The sequence below is a fragment of the Alternaria arborescens genome (genome assembly GCF_004154835.1).
Source record: "Alternaria arborescens strain FERA 675 chromosome Unknown contig_4, whole genome shotgun sequence".
In the NCBI taxonomy this organism is placed as follows: Eukaryota; Fungi; Ascomycota; class Dothideomycetes; order Pleosporales; family Pleosporaceae; genus Alternaria; species Alternaria arborescens.
Window position 1 is genome coordinate 632,312 of NW_021167859.1, and position 25,044 is coordinate 657,355.

The 25,044-nt window shown below is 51.7% G+C and overlaps 10 protein-coding genes across 10 annotated transcripts; 6 read left to right on the forward strand and 4 right to left on the reverse strand.

Annotated features, from left to right (window-relative positions):
- Positions 1-248: 248 nt before the first annotated feature.
- AA0111_g2313 (hypothetical protein) lies at positions 249-1,510 on the forward strand (the record flags this gene model as incomplete). The annotated part of the gene is made up of 4 exons (XM_028648071.1): positions 249-757; positions 807-1,232; positions 1,282-1,420; positions 1,469-1,510. The coding sequence occupies 4 exons, from the start codon at positions 249-251 to the stop codon at positions 1,508-1,510; spliced, it is 1,116 nt and encodes a 371-aa protein (XP_028510058.1).
- A 487-nt stretch (positions 1,511-1,997) lies between these two features.
- AA0111_g2314 (putative GTPase-activating protein) lies at positions 1,998-7,884 on the forward strand (the record flags this gene model as incomplete). Its single annotated transcript, XM_028648072.1, has 9 exons — positions 1,998-2,802; positions 2,848-3,199; positions 3,247-4,082; positions 4,131-5,431; positions 5,957-6,027; positions 6,082-6,265; positions 6,318-6,799; positions 6,847-7,688; positions 7,766-7,884. The coding sequence occupies 9 exons, from the start codon at positions 1,998-2,000 to the stop codon at positions 7,882-7,884; spliced, it is 4,992 nt and encodes a 1,663-aa protein (XP_028510051.1).
- A 582-nt stretch (positions 7,885-8,466) lies between these two features.
- On the forward strand, positions 8,467-9,327 carry AA0111_g2315 (hypothetical protein; the record flags this gene model as incomplete). Its single annotated transcript, XM_028648073.1, has 1 exon — positions 8,467-9,327. The coding sequence occupies one exon, from the start codon at positions 8,467-8,469 to the stop codon at positions 9,325-9,327; it is 861 nt and encodes a 286-aa protein (XP_028510052.1).
- Positions 9,328-9,469: 142 nt separating this feature from the next.
- On the reverse strand, positions 9,470-11,614 carry AA0111_g2316 (hypothetical protein; the record flags this gene model as incomplete). Its single annotated transcript, XM_028648074.1, has 3 exons — positions 9,470-10,904; positions 10,958-11,312; positions 11,575-11,614. 3 exons carry the CDS (start codon positions 11,612-11,614, stop codon positions 9,470-9,472), a joined length of 1,830 nt encoding a protein of 609 aa, XP_028510053.1.
- A 455-nt stretch (positions 11,615-12,069) lies between these two features.
- On the reverse strand, positions 12,070-13,152 carry AA0111_g2317 (hypothetical protein; the record flags this gene model as incomplete). The annotated part of the gene is made up of 3 exons (XM_028648075.1): positions 12,070-12,396; positions 12,449-12,878; positions 12,929-13,152. 3 exons carry the CDS (start codon positions 13,150-13,152, stop codon positions 12,070-12,072), a joined length of 981 nt encoding a protein of 326 aa, XP_028510054.1.
- A 1,110-nt stretch (positions 13,153-14,262) lies between these two features.
- AA0111_g2318 (hypothetical protein) lies at positions 14,263-16,281 on the forward strand (the record flags this gene model as incomplete). The annotated part of the gene is made up of 3 exons (XM_028648076.1): positions 14,263-15,097; positions 15,146-15,751; positions 15,809-16,281. 3 exons carry the CDS (start codon positions 14,263-14,265, stop codon positions 16,279-16,281), a joined length of 1,914 nt encoding a protein of 637 aa, XP_028510049.1.
- Positions 16,282-16,377: 96 nt separating this feature from the next.
- On the reverse strand, positions 16,378-17,364 carry AA0111_g2319 (hypothetical protein; the record flags this gene model as incomplete). The annotated part of the gene is made up of 1 exon (XM_028648077.1): positions 16,378-17,364. The coding sequence occupies one exon, from the start codon at positions 17,362-17,364 to the stop codon at positions 16,378-16,380; it is 987 nt and encodes a 328-aa protein (XP_028510050.1).
- Positions 17,365-17,859: 495 nt separating this feature from the next.
- AA0111_g2320 (hypothetical protein) lies at positions 17,860-19,589 on the forward strand (the record flags this gene model as incomplete). The annotated part of the gene is made up of 2 exons (XM_028648079.1): positions 17,860-17,896; positions 17,944-19,589. 2 exons carry the CDS (start codon positions 17,860-17,862, stop codon positions 19,587-19,589), a joined length of 1,683 nt encoding a protein of 560 aa, XP_028509874.1.
- A 354-nt stretch (positions 19,590-19,943) lies between these two features.
- Positions 19,944-21,482, forward strand: AA0111_g2321 (hypothetical protein; the record flags this gene model as incomplete). Its single annotated transcript, XM_028648080.1, has 1 exon — positions 19,944-21,482. One exon carries the CDS (start codon positions 19,944-19,946, stop codon positions 21,480-21,482), a length of 1,539 nt encoding a protein of 512 aa, XP_028509873.1.
- A 2,487-nt stretch (positions 21,483-23,969) lies between these two features.
- Positions 23,970-24,965, reverse strand: AA0111_g2322 (hypothetical protein; the record flags this gene model as incomplete). The annotated part of the gene is made up of 1 exon (XM_028648081.1): positions 23,970-24,965. The coding sequence occupies one exon, from the start codon at positions 24,963-24,965 to the stop codon at positions 23,970-23,972; it is 996 nt and encodes a 331-aa protein (XP_028510284.1).
- Between the last annotated feature and the right edge of the window lie 79 nt (positions 24,966-25,044).

Sequence of the window (25,044 nt, forward strand, 5' to 3'; positions counted from 1 at the left end):
GGAGCTGCTTGGGCATCGTGAGCTTTTCTTCTGACGTCTGCATTTGATCCGTCTTTTCTCTTGCCCACTTCACACTTCTTACGTCTTCACAGTGCCTTGAGATTCAAGCTCCCCTCACATCGACCCGAGAGCCTTCTAGAATCACCATAGATATTCATCCCCACTTGACGTCTACAGTCACCCTCTTAATTCAGAGCCTCCCCACAGCCCTTGCTGCACTCAATTGATTTGAACACTCTACTACAGCCATGTTCAGGTCTCAAGTTTTCCGTCAAGTCGCTCGCGCGGCCCGAGCCCAAGCTCCCCGTTCAGCGTTCCGACCAACACAGCCAGCCATTTCCTCGCTGCGACACTTCACTTCATCGCCTAGCCGCTTCGACAAAGACCCCAACAATGATGAGGTCGATGCGGCAACAACATCGGGTGAGCCTGGTGAGAGTGGAGACCACGAGGGTCAGTATGCTCGAACCCGAGACGACATTGTCGTAGAATACCCAGAAGAAAAGGACCTGCCACCTTCAAATCCCGTCGTGGGCCGAGGAGGAGAGCATTTCAAGCGCACCCTGGCCTCCTTCTCCATGGAAGGCAAGGTAGCCGTTGTCACCGGAGGAGCTCGAGGTCTCGGTTTGGTCATGGCGCAGGCGTTGGTGACCTCCGGAGCCGATGTAGCCATCGTCGACATGAACAAGGAAGAGGGTGAGCGATCAGCGAAGGGTCTCATCGATGTCTATCAGAAGGAGAATCCTGGATCCAGGAGGTGAGAGCATCGTGTGCAATTACTCGGCTTGGACTGACCCGAGATACAGAGTCCCCAAGGTTACAGCACATTTCTGCGATGTCTCAAGTCCTACGTCTGTCAACCAATCCTTTGCTGAGATTCTGAAGAAGCACGGCAAGGTCGATAACCTTGTTACATCGGCTGGCTTCACCGAGAACTACGACGCCATCTCTTACCCGCATGACCGCATACAGAAGCTTTGGGGAGTCAATGTCGACGGCACCTACCTGTACTCTGTCGCTGTCGCGAAGCATCTCATGGAGAGGAAGGCACCGGGAAGCATTGTCATGATCGGCAGCATGTCGGGAGCCATAGTTAACGTTCCGCAACCACAGGCTCCATACAACGCCGCCAAAGCAGCTGTCCGACATCTAGCATCCAGTCTGGCGGTTGAATGGGCAGGTGCTGGCATTCGCGTCAATTGCATCTCGCCCGGATACATGCTCACTGCGCTGTAAGTAAATCAATAGGCGATGAACGTGTGGTCGCTGATTACCATGTAGGACCAAGAAGATTCTCGATGACAACCCGGATCTCCAGAAGCAGTGGACTTCCCTGATCCCCGTTGGTAAGATGGGACGTCCCGAGGATCTGATGGGAGCTGTCACTTTCTTGTCTAGTGACGCGAGTTCCTACGTCACTGTAAGTGATCTCCAGATAGGCTGATGAGCTAAAGCTGACCAGACACAGGGTGCCGATCTCCGAGTCGACGGAGCTTACACATGCACATAAGCCAGAGGTTGATGTACTTTGTGGGGAGTGAAGAGGAGTGGGACGTTGAACAGATGTAAGATAGTCATGTAACAGATATGCTCTCTATCTGGGGCGATAATTTGTGGTCGGTCTGGCGACTCAAGGCGATACGCTAGCTCTAATAGCTATCCACATCATCTTCAATTAATCAACCGTTGACACGATGCGCTCCATGCCTGCGCATGCCTAGGTGAACTTGCATGTCTTGGTCAGGAAGCAGGGTTGGGAAGTGGCATTGTCTCAGACAGACTTGGTGCATCGCGTCTTAGTCATGTCCGCATTTCAGCTCTTGTGGCCGTGCGCTGTGGCGCATGTGCGACAACTCCGCCAACGACGGCCCTGCATAAAGCTCCAGTCTCTCTCAAGCCGCTCCCCAAGGGCTTTATTTGTCGCGCCATGTGGCATGAATAGTGACATACTACAGTATAACTGACAATCGCTTTGTCTCCTTGGCCGGCCCGAAGCCATGTTCAACATCTCGAATTTGGTGCAGAAGGCCCAGCAGTACATTGAACCCACGCTCAATACCATAGCCGCTCCCGCATCGACAGACCGCCGACCCTCAAAAGCCACTCTCTTCCGCTACCAGTTCCGGCTCCCCGACTCGCAGAATCCCCTCCAGGAGATCACCGCTGAGCTCACGCTTCAACCCCACCATTCCACGAGGGGCCCCGGCGACGTCACATCTGAGAAGGAGCGCAGCCAGGGCAACCACTATGTGGGCAAGCTGCACCTTAGCGAGCAGTATCTATGCTTCTCTACACAGGGCTCGAGCTTTGCCAATACCGCGAGCCTGAGCTCTTCCAGCAGCTTCACGGGGCAGACTCATGGGGCGGGACCTGCGGGCAACGGTTTCACATTACCACTATGCGGCATACGACGGGTAGAAAGACTGCATAGCCAGAGTTACATGTTCGCGCTCGCCATCACGACGTGGAACGGCATACCAGACTCAAAGTCGCAGGCGCCTGCTGGCCAGAAGCTTACGATCCAACTCGCGGGGTCGCGACAGGCATGCGAGCGCTTCTGCGATGCTCTGAAGAAGGGGCTGCGGGAGGGAGTCAAGGAAGTGGATAACCTGCGCAAGGTTGTGGGGCAATGCTACTCCGAGTATCTTCTCACAGACGCCGAGGAGAAGAAGGCCGGGGAGGATGGCAAGCAAGCGCGAGAGCATCCAGATACCGGCCTAGGCATGATCTTCAAGTATCCAGGCAACGCGCGGAAACTCAGGGACGCGACAAAGATACGGCTGTGGCGCGAGTATCTCAGAGGTATATCCGCTCAGCCCGCGCAGTGACATCGCTGACATGTAGTAGACAACGGACGAAGCGCGACCCTCATCCGACAACCCACTTTCCACAAGCTCATCCGTGTCGGTCTGCCGAATCGATTGCGAGGCGAGATGTGGGAGCTCACGTCCGGTGCCTTCTTCTTGCGCCTACAGAACCCAAACCTCTATACCGAGACCCTACAGAAGTTCTCCGGGCGGGAGTCGTTAGCCATCGACGAGATTGAAAAGGATCTCAACAGAAGTCTGCCAGAATACCCGGGTTTCCAGAGCGAAGAGGGTATTGGTCGGCTCCGACGAGTGTTGACGGCATACAGCTGGACAAATGAGGAGGTTGGTTATTGCCAGGCGATGAATATTGTGGTCGCAGCATTGCTCATGTATGTGTACCCCTTGATGCGCAGCTTCTCCCACCTAACAGACCAAGTTACATGTCCGAATCGCAGGCCTTTTTCCTCCTTTCCGTGCTGTGTGACCGTCTCCTGCCCGGCTACTACTCGCAAACCATGTACGGCACCTTGCTGGACCAGAAGGTCTTCGAATCGCTGGTTGAGAAGACTATGCCCATACTATGGGACCATCTGGTTAAATCAGACGTACAGTTGTCCGTTGTCTCATTACCCTGGTTTCTTTCGCTCTATATCAACTCTATGCCTCTAATCTTTGCTTTCCGCGTTCTTGATGTTTTCTTCCTCGAAGGCCCAAAAGTTCTCTTCCAAATCGGCCTGGCCATCCTGCGCATCAATGGCGAGGAGCTGCTCGATGCCGCAGACGATGGCTCCTTCATTTCAGTCTTGAAGTCGTACTTCTCAAGACTCGATGAGTCCGCCCACCCCAAGTCAGAGAATCCTAAACTGCGAGCTGTGACTCGCTTCCAAGAGCTCATGGTAGTAGCATTTAAGGAGTTTGCTGGCATTACCCAAAACACCATCTCTGAACAGCGAGCAAAGCACAAGGATGCCGTGCTTGAGAACATCGAAAGTTTCGCTAAGCGCACGTCGATACGTAATCTCGGTCCCGATAGCAAGAAGCTGAGTGTGAATGACCTCGGGTTCCTGTACGACAAATTCTATGCCGTGCTGTACGAACGACAACAAAGAGCAGAGATCATGCAACAAGAGGCCGATCGCAAGGCAAAGGCGAGTAGGATGAAGGCGACAGAGGTTGTGACTGGTATATCTGGAAGCGCGGAGAAGGGCCGTGTGGCACTCGGTCCTAGCCCTACACAAATGGATTACGATGCCTTTAGGGAGTTCCTCGCTGGTAAGTTTGAAATATCATCAACCCGCGTGTTTACTGACTGTGACTGAGGCATCGCGAAGTGGGCAATTACTGATTCACCGAGCTCTCCACCGGAAAGCAGTGGTACCCAGTCTCCTCATTCGTACTTTGGAAACAGCTTGAGAAAACGACCACCAATGTCCCCATGGGGATCAGGACCAGAGCCAGCAGACCATGAGTTTATGCGACGCTTGTTCCGACGCTGGGATGTAGACATGACCGACTCGCTATCGCTGCAGAATGTTGTCACTGGGTTTGCGCATGTCAAGGGTACCAAAGACATCATGTCCAACATCAGCTATTTCTTCGAACTATACGATGACGATGGCGATGGCAGGGTAGATCGGGAGGGCATCTTGAGGATCTCAGAAGCCCTACTGTTTTTGTCAAGGCGAGGCGTCCACGACCCGACTCCAAACGCGTCTTCACTGGACATAAGTTCTACGGCAGGCTCAGAACGTGTCGGTCGAGACGAACAGTTCTTGAGCAGCGTCTCCGCCTTCATTCGGCATTGCTTCGAATATGCCGATCCCGATCATCCATCGAACCAGACGAATAAAGCCGTCGAGCAGGTTCAAGAAGAGGTCGACAACTTTGCAATTGGCGATGATGACGAAGAAGATGACTTGATCGACTTTGGCTCTGAGCCAGCAACACCAAAAGCCAAGGCGACGACGTTCGAGAAGTCAGAACAAAACCCACTGTCACCAACGCCATCGAACCACACTACCGAGTCAGACGTTGCAGAGCGCAATGACAAGGCCAAGTCGGCAAACCTTGCGCTGGATCCGAACAAGCCTTTACATATAACCTTGCCTACTTTCCGCATGGTCATCCTTGCAGACGACGCCTTACTGAACTTCTTCGAAGTTGGGTTTTCATCATCTTTCCGCCTGGCCGACGAGACACTCTCGTCAGGTTCCAGTTTCCACAACCTCACCACTTTTGCGAATGCTGGAAGACAGGGCGGTGGTGGTGGCGGATTGGGTGGCGTTGTTGGCGGCGCTGGGGCGGGCGTTGTGCCGCCTGGAAAGGGCCTGCGAGGCATGCTCGACAACATCGTCAACGACGGCATGCGTGTCGCGACTGAGGTCAGAAGAAGATACGATGAAGCACAGAAGGAGCTGGACAAGGAGGCACGGCATGGACGCGAGGATGAAGAAGACGAAGAGGAAGTTGATGCGAAAGATTTAGACCTGTTAGAAGGTGCAGAGACGGCAGATGTGGGTGCGTCAAAAGGAGAAGCACCGCAAGAACTTTTGTCACCTACAGGTACTGGGGAGGAAATTAAGACGGCCAGAAACCGGTCGGCTAGCGATGCGAGTAGACGGGTACTTGAGTTTGAGAGGTAGCATTTGGGATACGGTATGAGTGGTCCGCTTGGAGTCAGGAATCATCTCAAGACCTTACTTCTGGTCTTTCCCATCACTAGACTTGTGTATGAAACCGTTTGAAGTTCGTTGCTGTTCGTTGTCTCTCAACAACCATGTCTGATGTCTCGATGGGGGAAGCCCCACCCTTGACGGCTAGCTATCCGACGTAAACCGCGTGTCTTTAGCTCCCTACAGCTACCCCGCAGAATCATGTACTGGCCCGCGGCTCAGTTCCGAATGAAGCTCACTAAACAGCTTTCTCCACACCGAAAACAATCTCCCGATGTGCACATATCTTTCCTTACATCCGATGCATTCTCCGTGCGAAGATGATCCGGTCGCTCTTTGCTCGTGCTGCAAGGTCCCCTAAATCTACCCATTGCACGCGACGAGGTCTCCTTACACAGGCATACAGTGTAGGACCTACTGAGGTATCTTCCGAGCTTTCCGATGATGTGATTGTAGAGACTGACGTTAGAATAGCCGCCATTGCTGGAGAAGACTGTGCCGCAGCACTTTGCGGGGGTTGTGAGGCAACATGGCGACCGTGACGCGTACATGTCCTTCCCAATGAAGCTCCAAGGACGAGCTGGCTAACGTTTAAGTAGAGTAATATCACATCACCAACGCATACGCTTGACTTACGACGCGCTTGATCGCGACTCGAACAAGCTTGCAAGAGGACTGCAGAAGCTTGGCGTGAAGAGGGGAGACCGAGTTGCTGTTAGCTTGGGGAACAATGCTGAATTCGCTACTCTCACATATGCGCTGTTCAAGCTCGGCGCGATACTGGTATGTAGAGTTCGATTAGACGAAAAAGTAGTTGCAGCTAACAAATACATAGGTACCACTGAATCCCTCGTTCAACGCGCCCCAAGTCCTTAACGCTATCAACCATCTCGACGCCGCACATCTCATCATCGGAGCCGAAACGAACCTCCCTCGCAAAGAACCACGATCCAACATCTCACTCCTCACGCACTTGATCCCCAATCTCGCCGGCTCGAGCCTCGAATCCGAACTTGTTCCATCACTGAAGAATGTCGTGCTGGTAAACAACGCGCAAGGTCGAGTGGATCTGGACGAGTACAGGAGTTTAAAGAGGTACGAGCACGTCATCGAAGATGGTGGCCAGGACAACGCGTTTGAAGACCAAGGGTTACATCCAGACGACATTGTGAACATTCAGTTTACGTCTGGGACGACGAGCATGCCAAAAGCTGCGTGTTTGAGTCACAAGAGTATCTTGAACAATGGCAATAGCATCGGTGACAGGATGCTGCTGACACCGGACGACGTCGTGTGCTGTCCGCCTCCATTGTTCCAGTAAGTTCTCGTGGGTCCCAGCATCAACATTACCTGACCCTCCGTAGTTGCTTTGGATGCATTCTCGGGTACATGGCTACAGCTACGCACGGCAGCGCTATCGTCTTTCCAACCGAAGCCTTCAACGCCCTCGCCACACTCGAAGCCGTTCGCGAATACAAATGCACAGCCCTTTACGGGGTACCCACCATGTTTGTAGCCGAACTCGAGCTGCTGGCTCACGGTGCCGTGCCTAAAGATGGCTTCCAGTACCTCAGAACCGGCATTGCAGCAGGCTCTGCGATTCCTTCTGAACTCATGCGCAAACTACACAAGAACCTGAACTTGACCGAGCTGACAATCTGTTACGGCATGACCGAGACTTCTCCCGTATCAGCTATGACCACCACGGATGATCCTATCGAAAAGCGCATCGATAGTGTTGGTCGCCTCCTCCCGCATGTTCGTGCCAAGGTCGTCAATCCATCAGACTGGTCGCAAACCCTCAACGTAGGTCAGCGCGGCGAACTCGCCGTATCGGGCTACCTTGTAATGAAAGGATACTGGGGCGACACAGCACGCACAGAAGAAGTTCTGCAGCCAGATGAAGACGGAAGGTTGTGGATGCACACTGGTGACGAGGCATCCATGGATGAAGAAGGCTATATCAAAATTACTGGCAGGATAAAAGACCTGATCATCAAAGGAGGCGAGAACATTCATCCTCTGGAGGTAGAGAATTGTCTCTTTGCTCATCCTGCTATCAGTGAGGTTAGCGTTGTAGGCCTGCCGGACGAGCGTTATGGCGAGATCGTTGCAGCGTTTGTAGTCAGACATGCGGGCGATGAAGGGAACGTGACTGCAGATGAAGTGAGAAGTTGGGTCCGGGAGAAATTGAGCCATCACCTAGGTAAGTCGATGTATGCCCAGGCTTTTGAAGCTTAGACTCCGGACCCGAGTAAGAGCGACGCTGACTGCAGGATTCAGTGCCGAAGTATGTATTCTGGGTGGACAACTATCCCAAGACCGCCAGTGGAAAGATACAGAAGTTCAAATTAAAAGAGCAAGGTATCGCATTGCTACAGGAAGGGAAAGGACTGGTCTAATCCGCCATAAGCCTTACGTCCTGTAATGAATCAATTCGTACGATATAGCGGACCCGATGACTAATTCACAACAGAGACTTTCCTACCAGCTGCATACTTTAATTTCAATACCTTCTTGGCCCCAAAGTCCGGCAAAAGTCCTCTAGCTAAGCTCCTTCGGGTTTATCCAATCGACTAATGACATGGTACAGTACTTCATGCGAGTGAGATTAGGTAGGTGGGTCGGTTTATCCTGATGCATGTAGCCGAGGGCTTTGTGTAGCTTGGGATTACCTTCCTTTCCCAACATGGTCAAGAGTGCCTGCGAGAAAATTCGTTGCCGATACTGTGCATCACTGCGGGCACTTGTGTGGTGTCGGGCGAAGTTGGTCATTAATAAATGTACATGTTGCAGCTCGCCTCACATTCGAGTCTGTAGGTTGGTTGATCGCTAAAACTCGACGTCTTTTAGCGCGTATACGTCTACATACGTTTTGTTTGACTCGTACAGTACTCCGTCTCTATTACCAATCTGTCCGGAACGATCATTTCCTACTGACGGATTGAGTCTCTCGTTTAAGTCACGCCAAAACAAACACCAAGATGTCCCAACCAACCAACACAAAGACACCTACTCCCTCCAACCCCTCGTCTCTAAAGCCCCGCTATGAGATACGCAAACTGGAACCTAAACATATTCCCTGGGCCACAGCAATTCTGGCTCACAGCCATGCTTTCCATTCATCAGTCTGGCAGTACATTTGGCCAGACCGGGTACTCGGCCGCTGGGCCTTGAAAGGTGCTTCACAGATGGAATATCTCGTGGAACACCAAGTCAACTCTGGGCTCTCATACGGTGTCTTTGACACGGAATACAAGTTCAAAACCAAAGAGGCCGAAGAAGTTGGTGGGAAATTGTTCTGGGATGCGAATGAGCCAGAAGAAGCTAGTGTGGAGCAAACCCAAGGACGCAAAGCAGAAGGCATGCGATTGCTCCAACAGATGGATTTTCCGTTGGTCAGTATAGCTTTATCGTACGATGGATTTAATGGGCTTGATCCCGCAAGGATGGGACCGCTGCTCAAATTGTGGCCCGAGTTTACTGTGTTGTACGGTACTCTGGAGAAGCGCGACCCGAGAGATACTTCGGAGTGGAAACCTACTGCACCGAGGCAGGTGTTGATGCGCAACGCCACGTCTACACGCCACAACTATGAGGGCGAGAAAATTGCGTCTGGTGCGGCGCGTTGGCTGAGGCGCGAGGCAAAGTTGATGGGCTTCCGAGGCATTCAGATCGAGTGTATGGCAAACGCTGTAACGTATCTCTGGAGTGATGGTGTTGAGGAGCCGTTCAAGGGAAGGGTGATTAGTGAGTTTGACACTGAGATTCTCGAGATTGAGAATGGGGACAAGCCGTTTGGGTTAGCGAAGCAGAGGGTTACCAAGTGTTGGGTCGACCTATAAACATGGTAGTGACTGAGACGGCAATGGAGAAATAATATATGAAAAGCAGACGGGCAGTATATTATGTGATGGTTCTTATCAATCAATGACGTTGCCTTGGGGATCGTGAAGTCATAAGATAGAACTGAATGAACTATGACCTTCAATGCTCTGGTACCGTCCAGCGCTCAAGCAGCACATCAACGACGTCTCGATTGCCTGGATCAAAAGGTTCTTCGATCTCGAATATCTGTTTTCTCTTCTTCTCCCTCTGTAACGAAGTACTGTATGCACCCTCGAGACCGACATCTAGAGTACTTCTTGTACGTCGTATCTTGTTATCACGAGGACGGTCGGCTTCTTGCTCCGGTTTATCATCCGACGGAGGGTGTACCACTAGGGTGCGCGTGTCGTTTGGAATCGAAGGTGTCTCCTGGGCGTGAGGGTTCCTCTGACGAACGGCATCCGACACAATGGGACGCGACTCCGGACGACCCCAGCCACTTATGCGCTTTGGCTTTTCGATAATCGGTACTTCAGACTTGTCTAAGGCTGTGTCGGACTGTTGTACAGGTATGCCACCTTTACGTTTAAGCAGCAGATTGCTTGGTGTACGCTTAGGCAGGATATTCTCTAGAGAACTAGGGCGATGTTGCTCTTTGCTCTTCCTTAGCTTAGGTTTAATAACACCTGGAGCTACACGGATACTAATGCCAGATTCGCTGCGACGCCGTGAACTAACCGTAGCTGCAAGTGAAGCTTGTTCGACGTCCTTCGATCGCACCAAGAAGTGCATCATTGCAGCATTCGATAAGGAAACTGCTTCGGAGTTCATGTTTGGTACAATATGATTGGAATGGGATTGAACCACTTCTGGTTGCGGTTCATTTAGGTGTTGTCGTGGTGGAAGCGGTGACATTGGTTGCTGCTGTCGAGGCACTACTGGAAACGGCGTGCTCTCAGACCGGACATGAAGAAAACTGTCAAAGTCAAAGTTCTCTAGAGCGCCCCCTCCCATGTCACCCAAGCCCAATGCATGATTGTATTGGTTCGAAGACCGTGTGGCCGGAGACCCATACCTTGATGGACCCATGGCTTGAGTAACATTAATACCTGATTCAAACTTGCGGCAGAAGCGTTGGTATATTTTGCGTACGCGTCGCTTCTGATGGGGTTTCTGGTCGTTTTCGAGGCTCTTTTGAAGCACTATAATGCGCCTGAGCAGTTTTGTAACGTGCTTCGCCGCTTTTGATAGTTCCTCTCTGGATATATGCTCATCGTCTTCGTCCGTCATTGTGGCGTCGCTGTCGGAGGTATCGGAATCGTCTGTAGCAGAGATATCGATAGTGACAGTGTTTGTCTGGGACTCTATGTCCTTCTCCAGAGGTGACAGTTTCATGGTTTGAGCCTTAGCCATGAGCTCCAGTGTTGGAACACGGGAGGCGTTGCTTGATCCTTGAAGAGTCTCTACGTCGTCGATTGCAACACCGCAAAATTTGCTTTCTAGGGCTTGTAGGCTTTTAATTGAGTCCTGCTGCCGTTGGTGAAGTTCACGGATTTTGTCTCGCTCTTCTTCCATGACGCTCTTTTCCATTTTGCTACGGCTGCTGTCAGCTGCATTTCATGCGCGGCGGTGGAATTCTTGACTCACCCTCGCGACTGACCTTGCGCCAATTGCAACACATGCAACAAGAGTACAAGACTGTTCTTTAAGCTTTCTAGCCTCTTCCGATGTAGTTCAACCCGCTGTTCTTTCATCGGCCATGCCAATTTACCCACCATACTCAGGGTCTTCTTTCCGTCCTTTCCTGTCTTCCTTCTCTTCTCCGCCATCTCCGATAGTTCGTCGAAAACGCCCTGGCACTTTTTGATTATGTTGTGGGCGTCCTGGACAGCTTTCGTCGAGATGATCGACTTTGCGTCTTCAGACTCAAACAGCTTTCCTACGCTTTCGAGCGCGTTGGACGTGAGCTCTACATCGTCGGCGATGTCCCTAATATCTTGGTCTGCTCAGGCAGCTGAGCCCGTGAAGTTGTATAATGTGACGCTGAGTTTGGCTCCAGCCCCCGCGATCTGAATGATGCTAGCTGCGAGGCCTACGACTTCGGCCATCGTAGGGTAACCGCTGCGCAACCATTACTAGTGTGTTTAAAAGTATCGCGTCGTTGTACTGATCATATGGAGGGCGAGGATAAAGGTGGTTCAAGGTCAGGGTAGGATTCACAAACAGGCTGAGCCCCTGCTGCGGCTGAGGCGCATGCTGCATACCTTGCATGGCTTGCTGTGGGGCCGAAGTGAGCAACTGCATGATCCTACGAGATGTGTAGAGGCGCCAGCATTTCCACTTAAGTTGATTACCGTATGCCTCAAGTGCGATGAAACCAAGCGTCACTATGTAGGCAATAGTGTAGATGCTCTCATTATGTGTGCTTGCTGGTCTAGATTCTTGAGGGTGCACTTCACCGAGCAACACTGATATTGGGCGCCTCGGCCAATCTAGCAAGACGAGCTTCTCTTGATAGAGGACAATTAACACTTTCGCAATTTCTTCTGGCGATGTATAGAACGCATGTCGCATCCCTTGGGTTGGATAATTGTAAATCGTGCAGAATGATTGAAGAGTGGTTCTGGAAGTAAAAGACACAAAGGGTGTAGACATTACGTTCCGGAGCTAGGTTTTGGGTATACGGTGGAACAATATCGTGGTGTAGAAAGAAAATACATTAGCGGCACAGCACTTGTGCCCCTTCGTCCATCATCTTCTCATCTAACATGTACGAGTTCGGGCGTTTGCTGATAGTAATCCTGCTGGCCATTGCCATAGGCGTATGTCGCTTGCTGCTGCATAACAGGCACATATACTGGCTCGGTCTTCTCGATCGTCTGGCTCCAGGAGATGTGTTTGGCGATGCACATCAGAGTCACAAAAGTCAGAATTTGTGACAATGCCGAGATGAATGACAGGGCAATCATTGCCTCATTCGAAACAGAAGATTCATAAGGCCAGAAGTAGAAGGACGAGAAGACGATCCCTAATACGGAGTAGACGAACAAGGTGATATAAAGAGCCGTTACCCAGCCGATGAGATCCTACAAATTTGTTAGTGGATGCAATAGTAGAACGTATTTGCCGTCAACTTACGCCTCCGGGTAAGCGTCGTGATCTCAATGCAGAGACATTCGACAGCGAAAAGGCCGCAGAGATGATGACGCTAATCAACCATAAGATATCGACTGTGAGGGAGAAGGCTTGTGCAGTGACCATCGTGAGAGCAAAGTCGAAGTTCCAGTACTTGCTACTTATCGAAACGTAGCTGGAAAGTGCCAAGTCCGCAATCATGACAGCGGCCATGACCCCAATGATGATCCAAGACACGGTCTTAGATCCGGAAGATGTAGTTTCGAGTTGCTTAAGTAGCATCGAGTTTAGGATGTAGACGAAGATGACGAGCAGCATCCAATTAGCCAGGCGGGACATGACGTTGGACGCTACCGATAAATTCAGATAGTCGTCGACGCTCAGGTCACTGCACTGATACATGAGCTCGCCTATGAGAACCAAAAGGCGCGAGCTTAGAACAGTCAGCATTTATGGAGTCTGTGATGCAGGAGTCAGACTTACAGAACTTGGAAGAAAAGTGCGACGACGAAGGGTACGCCAACCAATTTCTTTCCGCCCTCGCTCTTCCTGCGAACGAAGAATGTCGCGATGGAGAGCCCCAGGAAAAGGACAAGGAATACCACATCGTATGCGAGGCTGGCTTGGGCAAGTGGTGAAATGAAAGCTCCCGAACATGTTGAAGTCATATATCCGGCGCCACTACCACCCCCGCGTCTTGGTGCCATGATGAACGTCGTGTGGTGATGCAAGCGCAAATCTGGAGGTTCAACTGTCGTTGCGGTCGCTGGTTGGAGGCTCCGGGAGTATAGTGACACAGTTGGATGCTCAAGAGATGATGAAGCGCAAAACACGGTTCACGGCACTTGAGAGTATTTCAGCATTATCGTCTGCATGCTATGTTCGTGCTGCGCCTCTTAACAGCCTGCATCGTTCCCGTAATTCTCATTTTGCGAATAGGATCAGGGGCATTCGAGGCGTCGCTAAGCCATTCAAAGCACTTGTTGGCCGCCTTGACTGGTCCCACAAGGGTGGAAGCGAAGGTGCGCGACATTCGATGGACGCCTTAAATGGGACCTGCAGCCTCGGCGCGTAGGGTCGCAGCGTGTCAGCCCATGATCCCAGTGGTTCTGATGAAGTAGATACTGAGGGCACGGCGATTCTTTGTCGCCGCTAAGTCATGAAATGCGAAGGGGAGAGCTGATTAAAGAGACCCCGGGCGAGAGTTTATTCCGACCCCGATCCCGAAACGGCCGGGCTGTGTTGAAGCTAGCAGCGGTGCGCGGGTAGTCGGAGGTTTGCGTGCGGCGGCTTAAATATCGAAGGCACGGTAGGTTACAAAGTGGGACGATGGGTGGGACAATGCGACGAAGCCTAGGCGCCCTTACAGGGACGGCGAGGTGGCTGGAGAAACACGTGACGTGGCGGACACGCGAGCGGATGAGCTTCCGCGATGCAAGGCTCGGCATTACATCATGTACATCTTCATCTTTGATTAAAATATGAAAGGCACTTCCCAGCAGCTGCTATTGACGGGCACCGGTTCTCTCGGAGACACTCTGTCAGCTGTCTTGGTTTATCTCACCAAAACCTGCCTGTCGTCTTACATCTGGTCGTGAATTCGCAAAGTCCGCCCGTTCCGATGATTCCGTTACAAGGGACCCGTGCCACAGCTTCGTTTTGACAGCCACGAACGTACAGATCGACATCAGCCAGACAGTATATATCGCCAGGCTTCCGTTCGTCAATAAACCAACCATCGAACCATAAACAACGCGACATCAAAGTTAGAAAGCCAAGGCAGCCATCTGACACCGCAGACGCATGAGGGATCGGCAATGACACACGTACTGCAGGGACTCTCGACGCGACCGCCACTCAGCAGTCAGGATACGTGGACGGCCAACGCTGCATCGGAAACCTTGGACGTGGACGGCGCAACGAATTTAAAATCTCAAGATGATGAGCACGCAGAAGAGTCACGAAGTCAAAGCACCACAGCTATTCCGTCTGATGACAGCGGTTCAGAAACGCAGTTGGTCGAAAAGCCAGGAAGCAGGAGAAAGAGTATCCAAGTTGTGCTAGAGCAATCAGGCAAAAAGGGCGAGTATACCTTCACGGCAAAAGATCCAGTTTTCCAAGAGGTTTTGCAGTCCGGGCTGCGGCGAGAGGCCGAGAAACTGAGCGGAAAACTCAAAGGCAAGCCAAGGGATCTCGTCTTTACGCAGCAGTTCACCACATTCGACCGTCAAAATGCTTCCGCTGCGCATTCTCCATTCCATGGGTTTTTCACGTTATTCTGGATCGCGATGGCTCTGCTGCTTGCGCGAATAGCAGCAAAAAACTACAGGACCAAGGGCTCCGTATTTGGGGATGCAGAAATTCTGCATTTGATGATCGACAAAGATTTGTTTGTCATGTTGACAACGGATGTGGTAATGTGTGTGGCGACCAGCTTCGGCTTCTTTCTGCACAAGGCCATAGCCAAAGACTATTTGACGTGGAACGGCTCAGGCTGGCTTATACAGTCTCTGTGGCAAACATTCTTCACATGTACCATTATTTGGGTCACTTTCTGGCGAGATTGGCCTTGGACCCACACTGTCTTCATCGTCTTACATGTCTTCGTACTACTGATGAAGCAGCACGCCTACTCTTTCTACAACGGTTACTGTATGTCATCTGGTCGACCTGGGCAAGTCCTGAGCTAACTATCGACAGTATCACGGGTGTATAGACGACGCAACCTGTTGCGCGAAAAGCTACACCAGCTCGATGACATCAAAGCGAAAGAGGGCCCAACCCAAACTTCTCCTCCGCCTGAGGCGCTGACAGCCTCTGGTGTCAACAGCCCTGACCAAGGTGAGTTGACACAGCGAAGAAGTGTTGGTCCGAAGTATTCGACGAATCTCTCAAAGGAAGAATCGGAGATTGCATCTATTGGGCAAGCTATTGAAGCTGGAAGCCCACTTGATCCAGAACAAATTGAAGCCTTCAGACGCGTGCTCAACACTGAGATCACAATCCTTGACGAGGAACTTCGCGGAAAGTGTACTACGACGGACAACGTCTATCCAAATAACTTGACGTTCTATAACTTCGCGGAGTGGACGTGTCTCCCAACGCTTGTCTACGATCTAGAATATCCTCGCCAGGAGCGCATAAATTGGTGGTATGTCGCTGAAAAGTCGGCTGCCACTTTGGGAGTCATCTGGGTCATGATTGTCATCTCGCAAGCATACATCTACCCTGTGGTCGTTGAGACTGTGCGGCACAGAGACGCTGGCATGTCACTGGACGAGCGGTGGAAGGAGTTCCCGTGGGTTGGTAAGTGTTGCACTATCAAGAAATGATGAAGTCTTAACTAACTAGTCTGCCTAACAGTATCAGATATGCTCTTCCCCCTCCTCATCGAACAACTTCTCAGTTGGTACGTAATATGGGAATGTCTACTCAACGTACTGGCAGAAGTCACCAGGTTTGCTGATCGAGGTTTCTACGGCGCATGGTGGAACTCCGTGTCTTTCGATCAATACGCTCGCGACTGGAACCGACCCGTTCACAACTTCCTGCTTCGACATGTTTACCACTCTTCAATCTCTTTCTTCCATCTGTCCAAGATGCAGGCGACGTTTTTTACCTTCCTGCTGAGCGCTATCGTGCATGAGGTCCTTATGTTCTGTCTGTTCAAGAAGGTCAGAGGGTATCTGTTTACATTCCAGTTGACACAATTACCATTGGCGGCGTTTAGTAAGACGAAGTTTATGAAGGGACGGGATACGTTGGGGAACATCGTCTTTTGGTTTGGCCTCTTCATTGGACCCAGTGTCATCACCAGCCTGTACCTAATCGTTTAGACGCACTAGTACGTGGTAGATTTAGAGGTCTCTTCATTGGTTGTTACGCAATTTGCCCAGCGCTGACTTGTGTTTCTCTGATTGGGACTGAGTTATTCAATCTTCTGAAGTATTCGCACCCTTGTTCTTTCCCTCTCTCAATACTTCCAACACCCGTCGCGTCAGCCTGTCGCGCTGACTGACATCTATAGTGCCGTATGCATCCTGAGATTGCCGGAAGATCTTTTTCTCCCACCCGTCCCCGACGTTCGGCTTCCCAGAATCTTGCCAGCAATCTTGCACGGTACCTCCGATATTCTTGAAGAAGCCCTCCAACCCAGCCGGTCCGCCGCCAGCATGATAGCTCTTGAAAGGCCCAGCAATCGCCCATCGCGGCCCCATACTACTCTCCACAATGCTATCCAGTTCCTCTACTGAAACGACTCCCTCGTCGACAAGATGAACTGCTTCGCGCAAGAGCGCAAACGCCAGTCTGTTCGCCACAAAGCCCGTTGTTTCCTTTTTGATATGTATTGGCACTCTTCCACGGAGAGTCCAGAACTCCTGCGTTCGTTGGATGACCTCTTTTGATGTATCTGGCGATGGAACAAGTTCCAGCAATGGCATAATGTGTGGTGGGTTATACGGGTGCACTACCAATAATCTCGATTTGTCCTGCATGTCTTGTGCTTGCTCTGACGCCGGTATTCCGGACGTGCTACTCCAGAATAGGGAATGCTCAGGCGCGTGTTTCTCTACATTGGCCCATAGTTCTTTTTTGAAGGCTAGATTCTCTGGACCTGATTCCTGGATGATATGTGCGTCTTCCACAGCTGATTCGAGGGATGTAGCGATGCGAATATTGGATATAGCAGCTGCTGAAGGCTCTTCTGCGAAGAATTTAGGTAGGTTCTCCTCGACGTATTCATCGACATCTGACCGGGTATCATAGATGGTGAGCTGAGAAGGGCCAAGTAGGTGTGACAGGTGGAACGCGGCGAAAGATAGACCAATAGTTCCGGTGCCAACGAGAGTGATCCTGAGGTCTTTGTTGCTTTCCACCTTCAGTATAGGGTCGTGTTGCGATTCTTCTGCCTCAGACATTTTGGTCGTATAAGTAATGCTTCGCTTCGTCGGGTCGTGGTACGATGTGTGCAAGCTGCAGCGGCCACAAGAAGCTACTGCATCTAGACTTTATGTGCAAACGATTCCGGTACTCCGACTGAGTCTTGAGACTGTAACGATCTGCTGTGTGACAATGATGCGGCTCTTACCTACCCTGGCTTGGATGTTACCCGGGAGAACGTCAGAGTGCGTGTCGATCTTTGCTGTTTTCGGATGGCTCGGTTGCTGCTATAACCCCGCCTTGTACCTATCCCCGCTCAACGATCGACTCGAGTGGTGCGAATCCGATAGGAATGGGCGCGCCGAGGAAGGATGATGACGGTCACCTATTAGAAGACATGAACGCAGGATTTCCGCTTGTAAGTCGTCCCTTGTCCTGACCGTTGCGACTTTGGCATTTGCTTCCTCGTATCCACATCACCGATCATAAGGCGCGCCTTGCTTTGTAGCTGTTGACGAGCTGATTGTATCAACATGGTGATCTTCAAGTCAAGACAGCCGCCCATCGACTGTTCGTTTCCACTAGTCGCCACGAGACCGCATTGCTAACACTGATAGTGCCCACCGAGCTAACAGATTGGGACTGGCTATTCGATTCCGCCTACTCACCCATCAACAAATATGCACCAAATGAACTTGCTGGATTTCAAAATGCGATTACGAAAGAACGTGTGAACTGGGCTGATGTCAAGAAATACTCGACGTACATCTCTACGGCGCTTGTCAAGAAGTATGGTCTTAGAGAGGGCGAAACGGTGGCGCTCTTCAGCCAGAACACTGTGTGGTACCCAGTAGCCATGTTCGCGGGACTCCGTGTGGGAGCAAAGATTAGCGGTGCTAGCCCGGCATACAATATTGAAGAAATGACTTTTGCGCTAAAGACTGCGGATGCAAAGTTTCTTATGACGACGCCAGGTAGTATGGAAATTGCTGCGGCGAGTGCAAAGGCTGCAGGTCTACCACAATCGAATGTTTTCTTGCTAGAGGGCGAATTGCCGGGATATACCACAGTTCAAGATCTGATCCGTATGGGAGAGTCGTATGGCGAGTCTGGGCAGACATCAGCTTTCAGACTACCGCCCGGTAAAAAGAACAAAGACGTCTGCGGGTTTCTATCCTTCTCGTCAGGAACGACCGGATTGCCAAAGGCTGTTATGATCAGCCATCAGAATGTCATAGCGCAATGTCTCCAAGTTCAGCAGATTACGCCAACAAACCAGAAGAAGATCATGGCCGTACTGCCGCTTTTTCATATCACTGGACTGGTCCACCAGATGCATCTCCCTGTTCTTCTGAACGCAGAGGTCGTCATGCTTCCGCAGTTCACGATGGAGAAGATGCTCGATGTCATTGTTGAATATAAGCTGAGCGAGCTGCTGCTAGTTCCACCGATCCTCATCAGACTAGTGCGCGATCCTTTGGTCGACAAGTACGACCTTAGCCATGTCACACGCTTTTCTTCTGGCGCAGCTCCACTGTCAGAAGAGATCATCCAGCAGCTCCAAAAGAAGTTTCCCAACACAGGCTTTAAGCAAGGATATGGCATGACAGAATCGTGTTCATGCATCACTGCGCATCCACCGGAGAAGTTCTCATACAAGTACGCGCATTCAGGTGGTGCAATCGTAGCCTCCACCGAGGTCAAGATTATCAAAGACGATGGTACTGAGGGCGATGTTGGCGAAGATGGCGAAGTGCTGGCTCGTGGTCCACAGGTCGTCATGGGCTATCTCAACAATGAGAAGGCTACTAGCGACACTTTCGATGCCGACGGTTTCCTTCATACCGGTGACCGGGGCGCTATCGACGAAGAGGGCATGATTCACATCTCTGATCGCATCAAAGAACTCATCAAAGTAAAGGGCATTGGCGTCGCGCCGGCTGAGCTCGAAGATTTGCTTCTAGGCCACCCGAAGGTCGAAGACGTTGCAGTGATGAGCGTGAAGGACGATTACTCTGGTGAGCTTCCGAAGGCTTATGTTGTCTTGAAGCCAGGAACGGAGGAGAGTACAGCTATAGGAAAGGAAATCATTGAGTATGTCAAGGACAAGAAGGTGAGGTACAAATGGGTAAAGGAAGTGGAGTTCATCAGCGAGATACCGAAGAGTCCTTCTGGTAAGATACTAAGAAGAATTCTAAGGGACAAGGAGAAGAGTGGGAAATTTGGGCTTGTTGTCAAGGATGCGACAAGGGCAAGGCTTTGAAGACCGAAGACTGCGCCATAAGTAGTAAAGGTAGACTGGTTCTTCACGTTGTAATATAATACAACACAATGCAAACGGTACCGTTTTTCTACATCTTTGGAAGTCGTGACGTTTGGTTATACCGCAAAGGAGATGGTGGTGGTGAGGATGACAAATGACGTGTGAGGGGTCGGCGTTGTGCCCCTCCGACGGGGTTTTGGGCAAAAAAAGTTCCTCCCGAAGGTGCAATTCGACATTTCTAAGCAATACACTACGAGGACTCATATAACATCGTGCATACTGCAGTGCGCATTTTGTACACGTCCTGTACCTATTATTCCCCCTGCAAAAATCGTTATCGAGCAAGCCCACAACATGTCAAGCACAAACCCCACGTCGAACCAGCCTCAACACGACGAGGACGACATCGATGTACACGATGTAGACAACACACTTGATGCCGAGGAGGCCGACGAAATCGTAGAGGACGATGGCGACGTTCCCATGGACTCAGACGACGAAGGCGACGAGGGTCGCCAAGAAATGCAGATGGAGATCAACCTACAAAACGACTCGGTCGCGCATTTTGACCAACACAAGGACAGCATCTTCTGCATAGCGCAACATCCAGTGCACCACGAGATCATCGCCACAGGAGGCGGCGACGATGTCGGCTACATTGTCGACGTGTCTTCGGCGGCAGCAGCGCGACCGAGCAGCGACGGACAACCCACCGAGCGCGACGGCCTGAAGAGCATCTTCACACTAGACGGACACAAGGACTCGGTCAACGCCATTACATTCACTCAGCCAAAGGGACAATTCGTAGCGACAGCTGGCCTGGACGGCAAATTGCGTGTTTGGCAGGGCGTTCCTGACGGCAAGAAGTGGAAGTTCCTAGCAGAGGCGCAGGAGGTTGAGGAGATCAACTGGGTCGCCCCGAACCCGTCGCCCGACCACCCCAACGTTATCGCGCTTGGCGCAAACGACGGCTCGGTATGGGTGTACCAGATCAGCACGGAGAAGAACAACGAGCTACAGGTGCTACAAGCTTACTACCTCCACACCGAGACCTGCACTGCCGGCACATGGTCGCCCGACGGTTCCCTCCTCGCTACCATCTCCGAAGACTCGAGTCTGTACGTGTGGGATGTATTCGGCGATGCTGCCTCCCAGGGTCTCACAGCGACTACCGACTCACAAGCCGTGGTTGGTCTCACAGGCCTGGACGAACGTTTCCGTGTTGAGGGCGGACTATACTCTGTCGGTATCCCGCCATCTGGCGCATTCGTCGCAGTCGGTGGCCCCGAAGGTCAAATCCGAATCGTCGGTCTACCGCGCCTTTCCCTCGCCGCGCCCGCCCAAGCATCAACATCGTCGAGTGGTGGAGGCGCAAAGAACAAAGCTGGCGGAGGCAAGCAGGCTGGTGCCAAGGGCGGTGCGTCATCAGCCGGTCAAGCTGGACAGATCCTGGCCAGTCTCCAGGCAGGAAGCGACAACGTCGAGTGCATGAGCTTCTCGTCCGAGCCCCTCACCCTCATGGCCGCCGGCAACGTCGACGGCTCCATCACCCTCTTCGACACCGCACATCGCTTTGCCGTCCGAAGGCGAATAGAAGATGCGCACGCCGACGAAGAGTCCCCACAGGCTGTGGTCAAGCTCGAGTTTGTCGCCAAGGAAGGTCCAGGAGGTTGGTTGCTGACGAGCGCGGGATACGACGGTGTTCTGAAGCGATGGGATGCACGAGGCGGAACAGCTGCGGCTGGAAAGGGCCTCGTGGGCGAATGGAAGGGACACAGGGGAGGCGGTGAGGGAGGAGGTATCATGGCATTTGTACAAGGAGCTGGTGAGGCAGTTGTCACAGCTGGCGACGACCACGTCGCGCTAGTCTTCAAGACGCCCATCTCACAGTAGACACTTTTCCAGCTCAATGTTCAGGAAACACTATCTGACCTGGTATACGCGAACATCTCACTCACCCATACCGTTCTGTGTGCACGTTATCGGTTCCTGGCTACCACATACAACACAACGCCGAAAACCCGAATCAAACAAGCATGAAACCACCTACCCAAGCACGATCGAACAATCTCACAAACACGTCTGTATGGCCCCGGGTAACGCCTCCACTACCATCAACACTCTTTCCATAAGTTGCTTCATCTGGTAGGTACTATTGGTAGCGGATATAGCTTGCTGGCGGTCGTGTTCTAGATGTGCTACACGCTACGGGGCAGTGCAGGGCGTATGTGTGGGGGAGAGGGGGGAGTTTGAGCCATGGGAAGCCTGTGAGAGTACGGATGTGCGTTATTAAAAGAATGGATATCCACGTCTTGCACTACATGAACGCACTAAGGGAGAGGTGGGAAGTTTGAGAGAGCTGGTTGTGAGGGGCAATTAGATGACTAAGATGGTACATTCAATTACACTAACAGTTTCGGTATCTGTACAACTTCGAGTGCTTGGGCAGGACTACGTGTGGGTACCTCGCCATATCGACTTGACTTTTTTCGTCTATAATACAAGGGGACACAGCAATGCCCAACAACAACTCAACATTCTCTCTTGTATGTGAGATTGTCAACCCAATCTATTCATGAAACCAAAAACACGGCAAGTCGTCGTACCTCACGGGTGCAGTACCCGTCTTCCTTCCTTCGCTTAGGCATCTGGAGAAGGAATGGATCGTCCAACGGCACATGTGATGCGCGGCACAAACGTCCGCCGCGAATCCCGTACAGAGGAGCAACAATGAACCCTGGAACATGTTGTCTAGACCAGTAACGCCACTCTGTCACGGATGTAGCTACTGTGAGCGTAGTAAACAAATAAAAAAGGCTTTTCTGTTAGGGCAGTTTTTCGTAGGATACGGGCAGTTGAGTTTGGTAATGTCTTCCAAAAACAGCGGCACCGTCATCTCGCTTCCCCTTCCCCTGCTACACATGTCGTTCTCAAACGAGAGATCTCCGCGGCAACCTCATCCGCCGAACCTTTTTTCTTTCCAAACCAGAAAATCCTCTTTCGGACCGAAACGAGGAGCATTACGCGAGATAGGAGAATGGGGTGATATGACGCAATAGCAAGACCCCGTTGTCTCTGTCTCCAACGTGTCCGATGCACGAGGGGGCAGAGACCAGGAAAAGGTGCGGAATTCTGAGCACGCTAACCCAGGGTGAAGCAGTGGCGATTATCCCGGACATCATGCCCGTTGAGCAAATTTGAAGATCGCTAGGCGATAAAAGCAATTTCTCCGTAACTAATGGAGGATCATTCAGCAGGAAACTTTGTGCAGTTGTTGGTACTGGCGGAGACGGGCTGAGGCTTTCGTCATAGCTGAATGTATGGTTCACTTTTCGCTACCATATGAGAATACTACAGACCAATTGCGTTTTGAGATGAGCACACAAAGTTCAACTTCGTATATGTGCATGACTGGTTTGTTCCTACAGTATGCTCCTAGGAAACTTCCGCGATCGAGCATATGGTTCACTAGTATGTATCTATGACATGCACCTGGCAGTCTCCCCCGTTGAACCTCCACTATATTGTGAATATCTGCCGCTCGCACTCGGCATTAGACATCATTCTTGTGGAGCTAGAGAAGTCAGTTAGATTCACCGTGTACTATGGACTCGGGTTCTCTGTGGGGTATAGATTGCTAGTTTAGGTGCATGTATGTCCGGCATGAACGGGGCTGCCGCGCGGGACAAAGGACCGTTGTAGAAGGCCCGAATCAGCCTGTGGTACGCGAGAAGTTGGAATCTTGAACAGTGTTGGACTTCGTGTGCTCCGGAGAGACTTTCCGGTAGCCAATAAGAGTGGTCACTTGATACGTCATCCCTGGTTGTGGCTGACTTGACGTGTGACAAGAAGTGGAGACTGCTATACGTAGCGGGTAAGCGAGGCGCGATCAGAACGACAGGTCGTGGGGCAACAGGATGCGTGTTGTTGGGACCTGGATCGGTCAGGATGGCCAGGGAGGAATTGCAGACCATCACACCACAAGGAAGACAGTATGTTGATCAAGGTACCGTTGATGTATAGCCAACTACTTGAGAGAGATGTCTAGTAATGATCCCTCCACGTTTTGCTTTATTATGTATAAACAGTAAACTCGTAGGCGGTGAAATATCTATCCCACCTCCCGTTCAAACGCCATGTCATCAGTCGTGGCCACTGCAGCTCAAACTAGCTGGTCGTTGCAGCAAATGTAATAAAGAAAAGAAGAAGAAGCTTTTAGTTGCTCAAAGTAGGGCAAGGCCCAGGGTATCGTGAAGTGATTGGAAGAAGTGAGGAAAACTTGCAACCCAACAATCTTCACTCGGTATCGAAGAAGTCAGGGTGGTGTGGGATGCGTTAACAATAAAAGGCCTTGAATGCGAGAATGTTCAAGTTGGCTTCCTATGCCTCCAAATCATCCATGTCTTCATCGGTAAAGTCCTTGAGGAGTTCGAGGCCGCCAAAGTCATCGGCATCACCGGAACTCATGGATCCCATACTGGTCTCCCGGGCATGTTGGTGAGCGGTGCTGGGGGAAGCCATGACGGGGCTGTGATTGCTGTTGTTGAGCCGTGGTGCGGCGTGGTGGCCAGGCATACCAGGTGCAGGTGCATCCATACCGAGAAGGCCACCAGCACATCTCGCTAGGTACTCGTCGATGGCCCAGAAGCCACAGCCGGCATGGGCCAGTACTTCGTTCTTAAGATCAAGGACTTCCTCACGTAAGAGAGCTACATTCTCCTTGAGCATCTTGTTCTTTGCGGAGAATTCGCGTGCGCGGCCTTCGAGGCTGTTGATGTACTCCTTCTTGCGCTGCCTGCATTTGTGAGCAGCGACACGGTTCTTCTCGAGATGGGTCTGTCGGGCAGAAGAGACCTGGAAGGGATAGCCGTCTGCAGTGTAGGCCTCAATCATCTGAGGTTGCGACTTGGGCCTTCCCCGCTTGCGCTTCGGCGGCTGGGGGTTGCCGTCGGCATTGTCTTGGTGTTGCGGGACGGCGGCGCTAGGCAGTTCACCGGCAACCATATCCTGATTGGCCGAATCATGGCGACTAGGGCGTTGTCGCTTTGCGGGCGACATGTGTGGCGAGGGTTCTTGCTTGGGCCTTAGGGCGGTCTCGTTCCGCAATTCGTCGAAGGGAATTGAGCCTTCGCGATCTTCGCGATTGGGTTGAACTGGGGAGTGCTCTTCTGGCGGGGTGACTTGACCATAGCGCTCCATTGTGGCGTGTGTAAGCAGGGAAGGTGGAATGGAGATGGGCTGCTGGGGCGGCATAGAGGTGGAATTGCTGAAGGCAGTCGCCCACTTGGCTTGCTGTGGGCTTGCGTTGGACTGTTGCATGGCAGTGAAAGCATCGCCAGCCCAGTCAAATGAATATGACTGTTGGATTGCTGTCATGGTGGATGGCGGTGTGTTGCTGCAGTGAAGTGATGGTGATGGTGATGGTGTGGTGTGGTGTGGTGGGGGAATGTGTCGT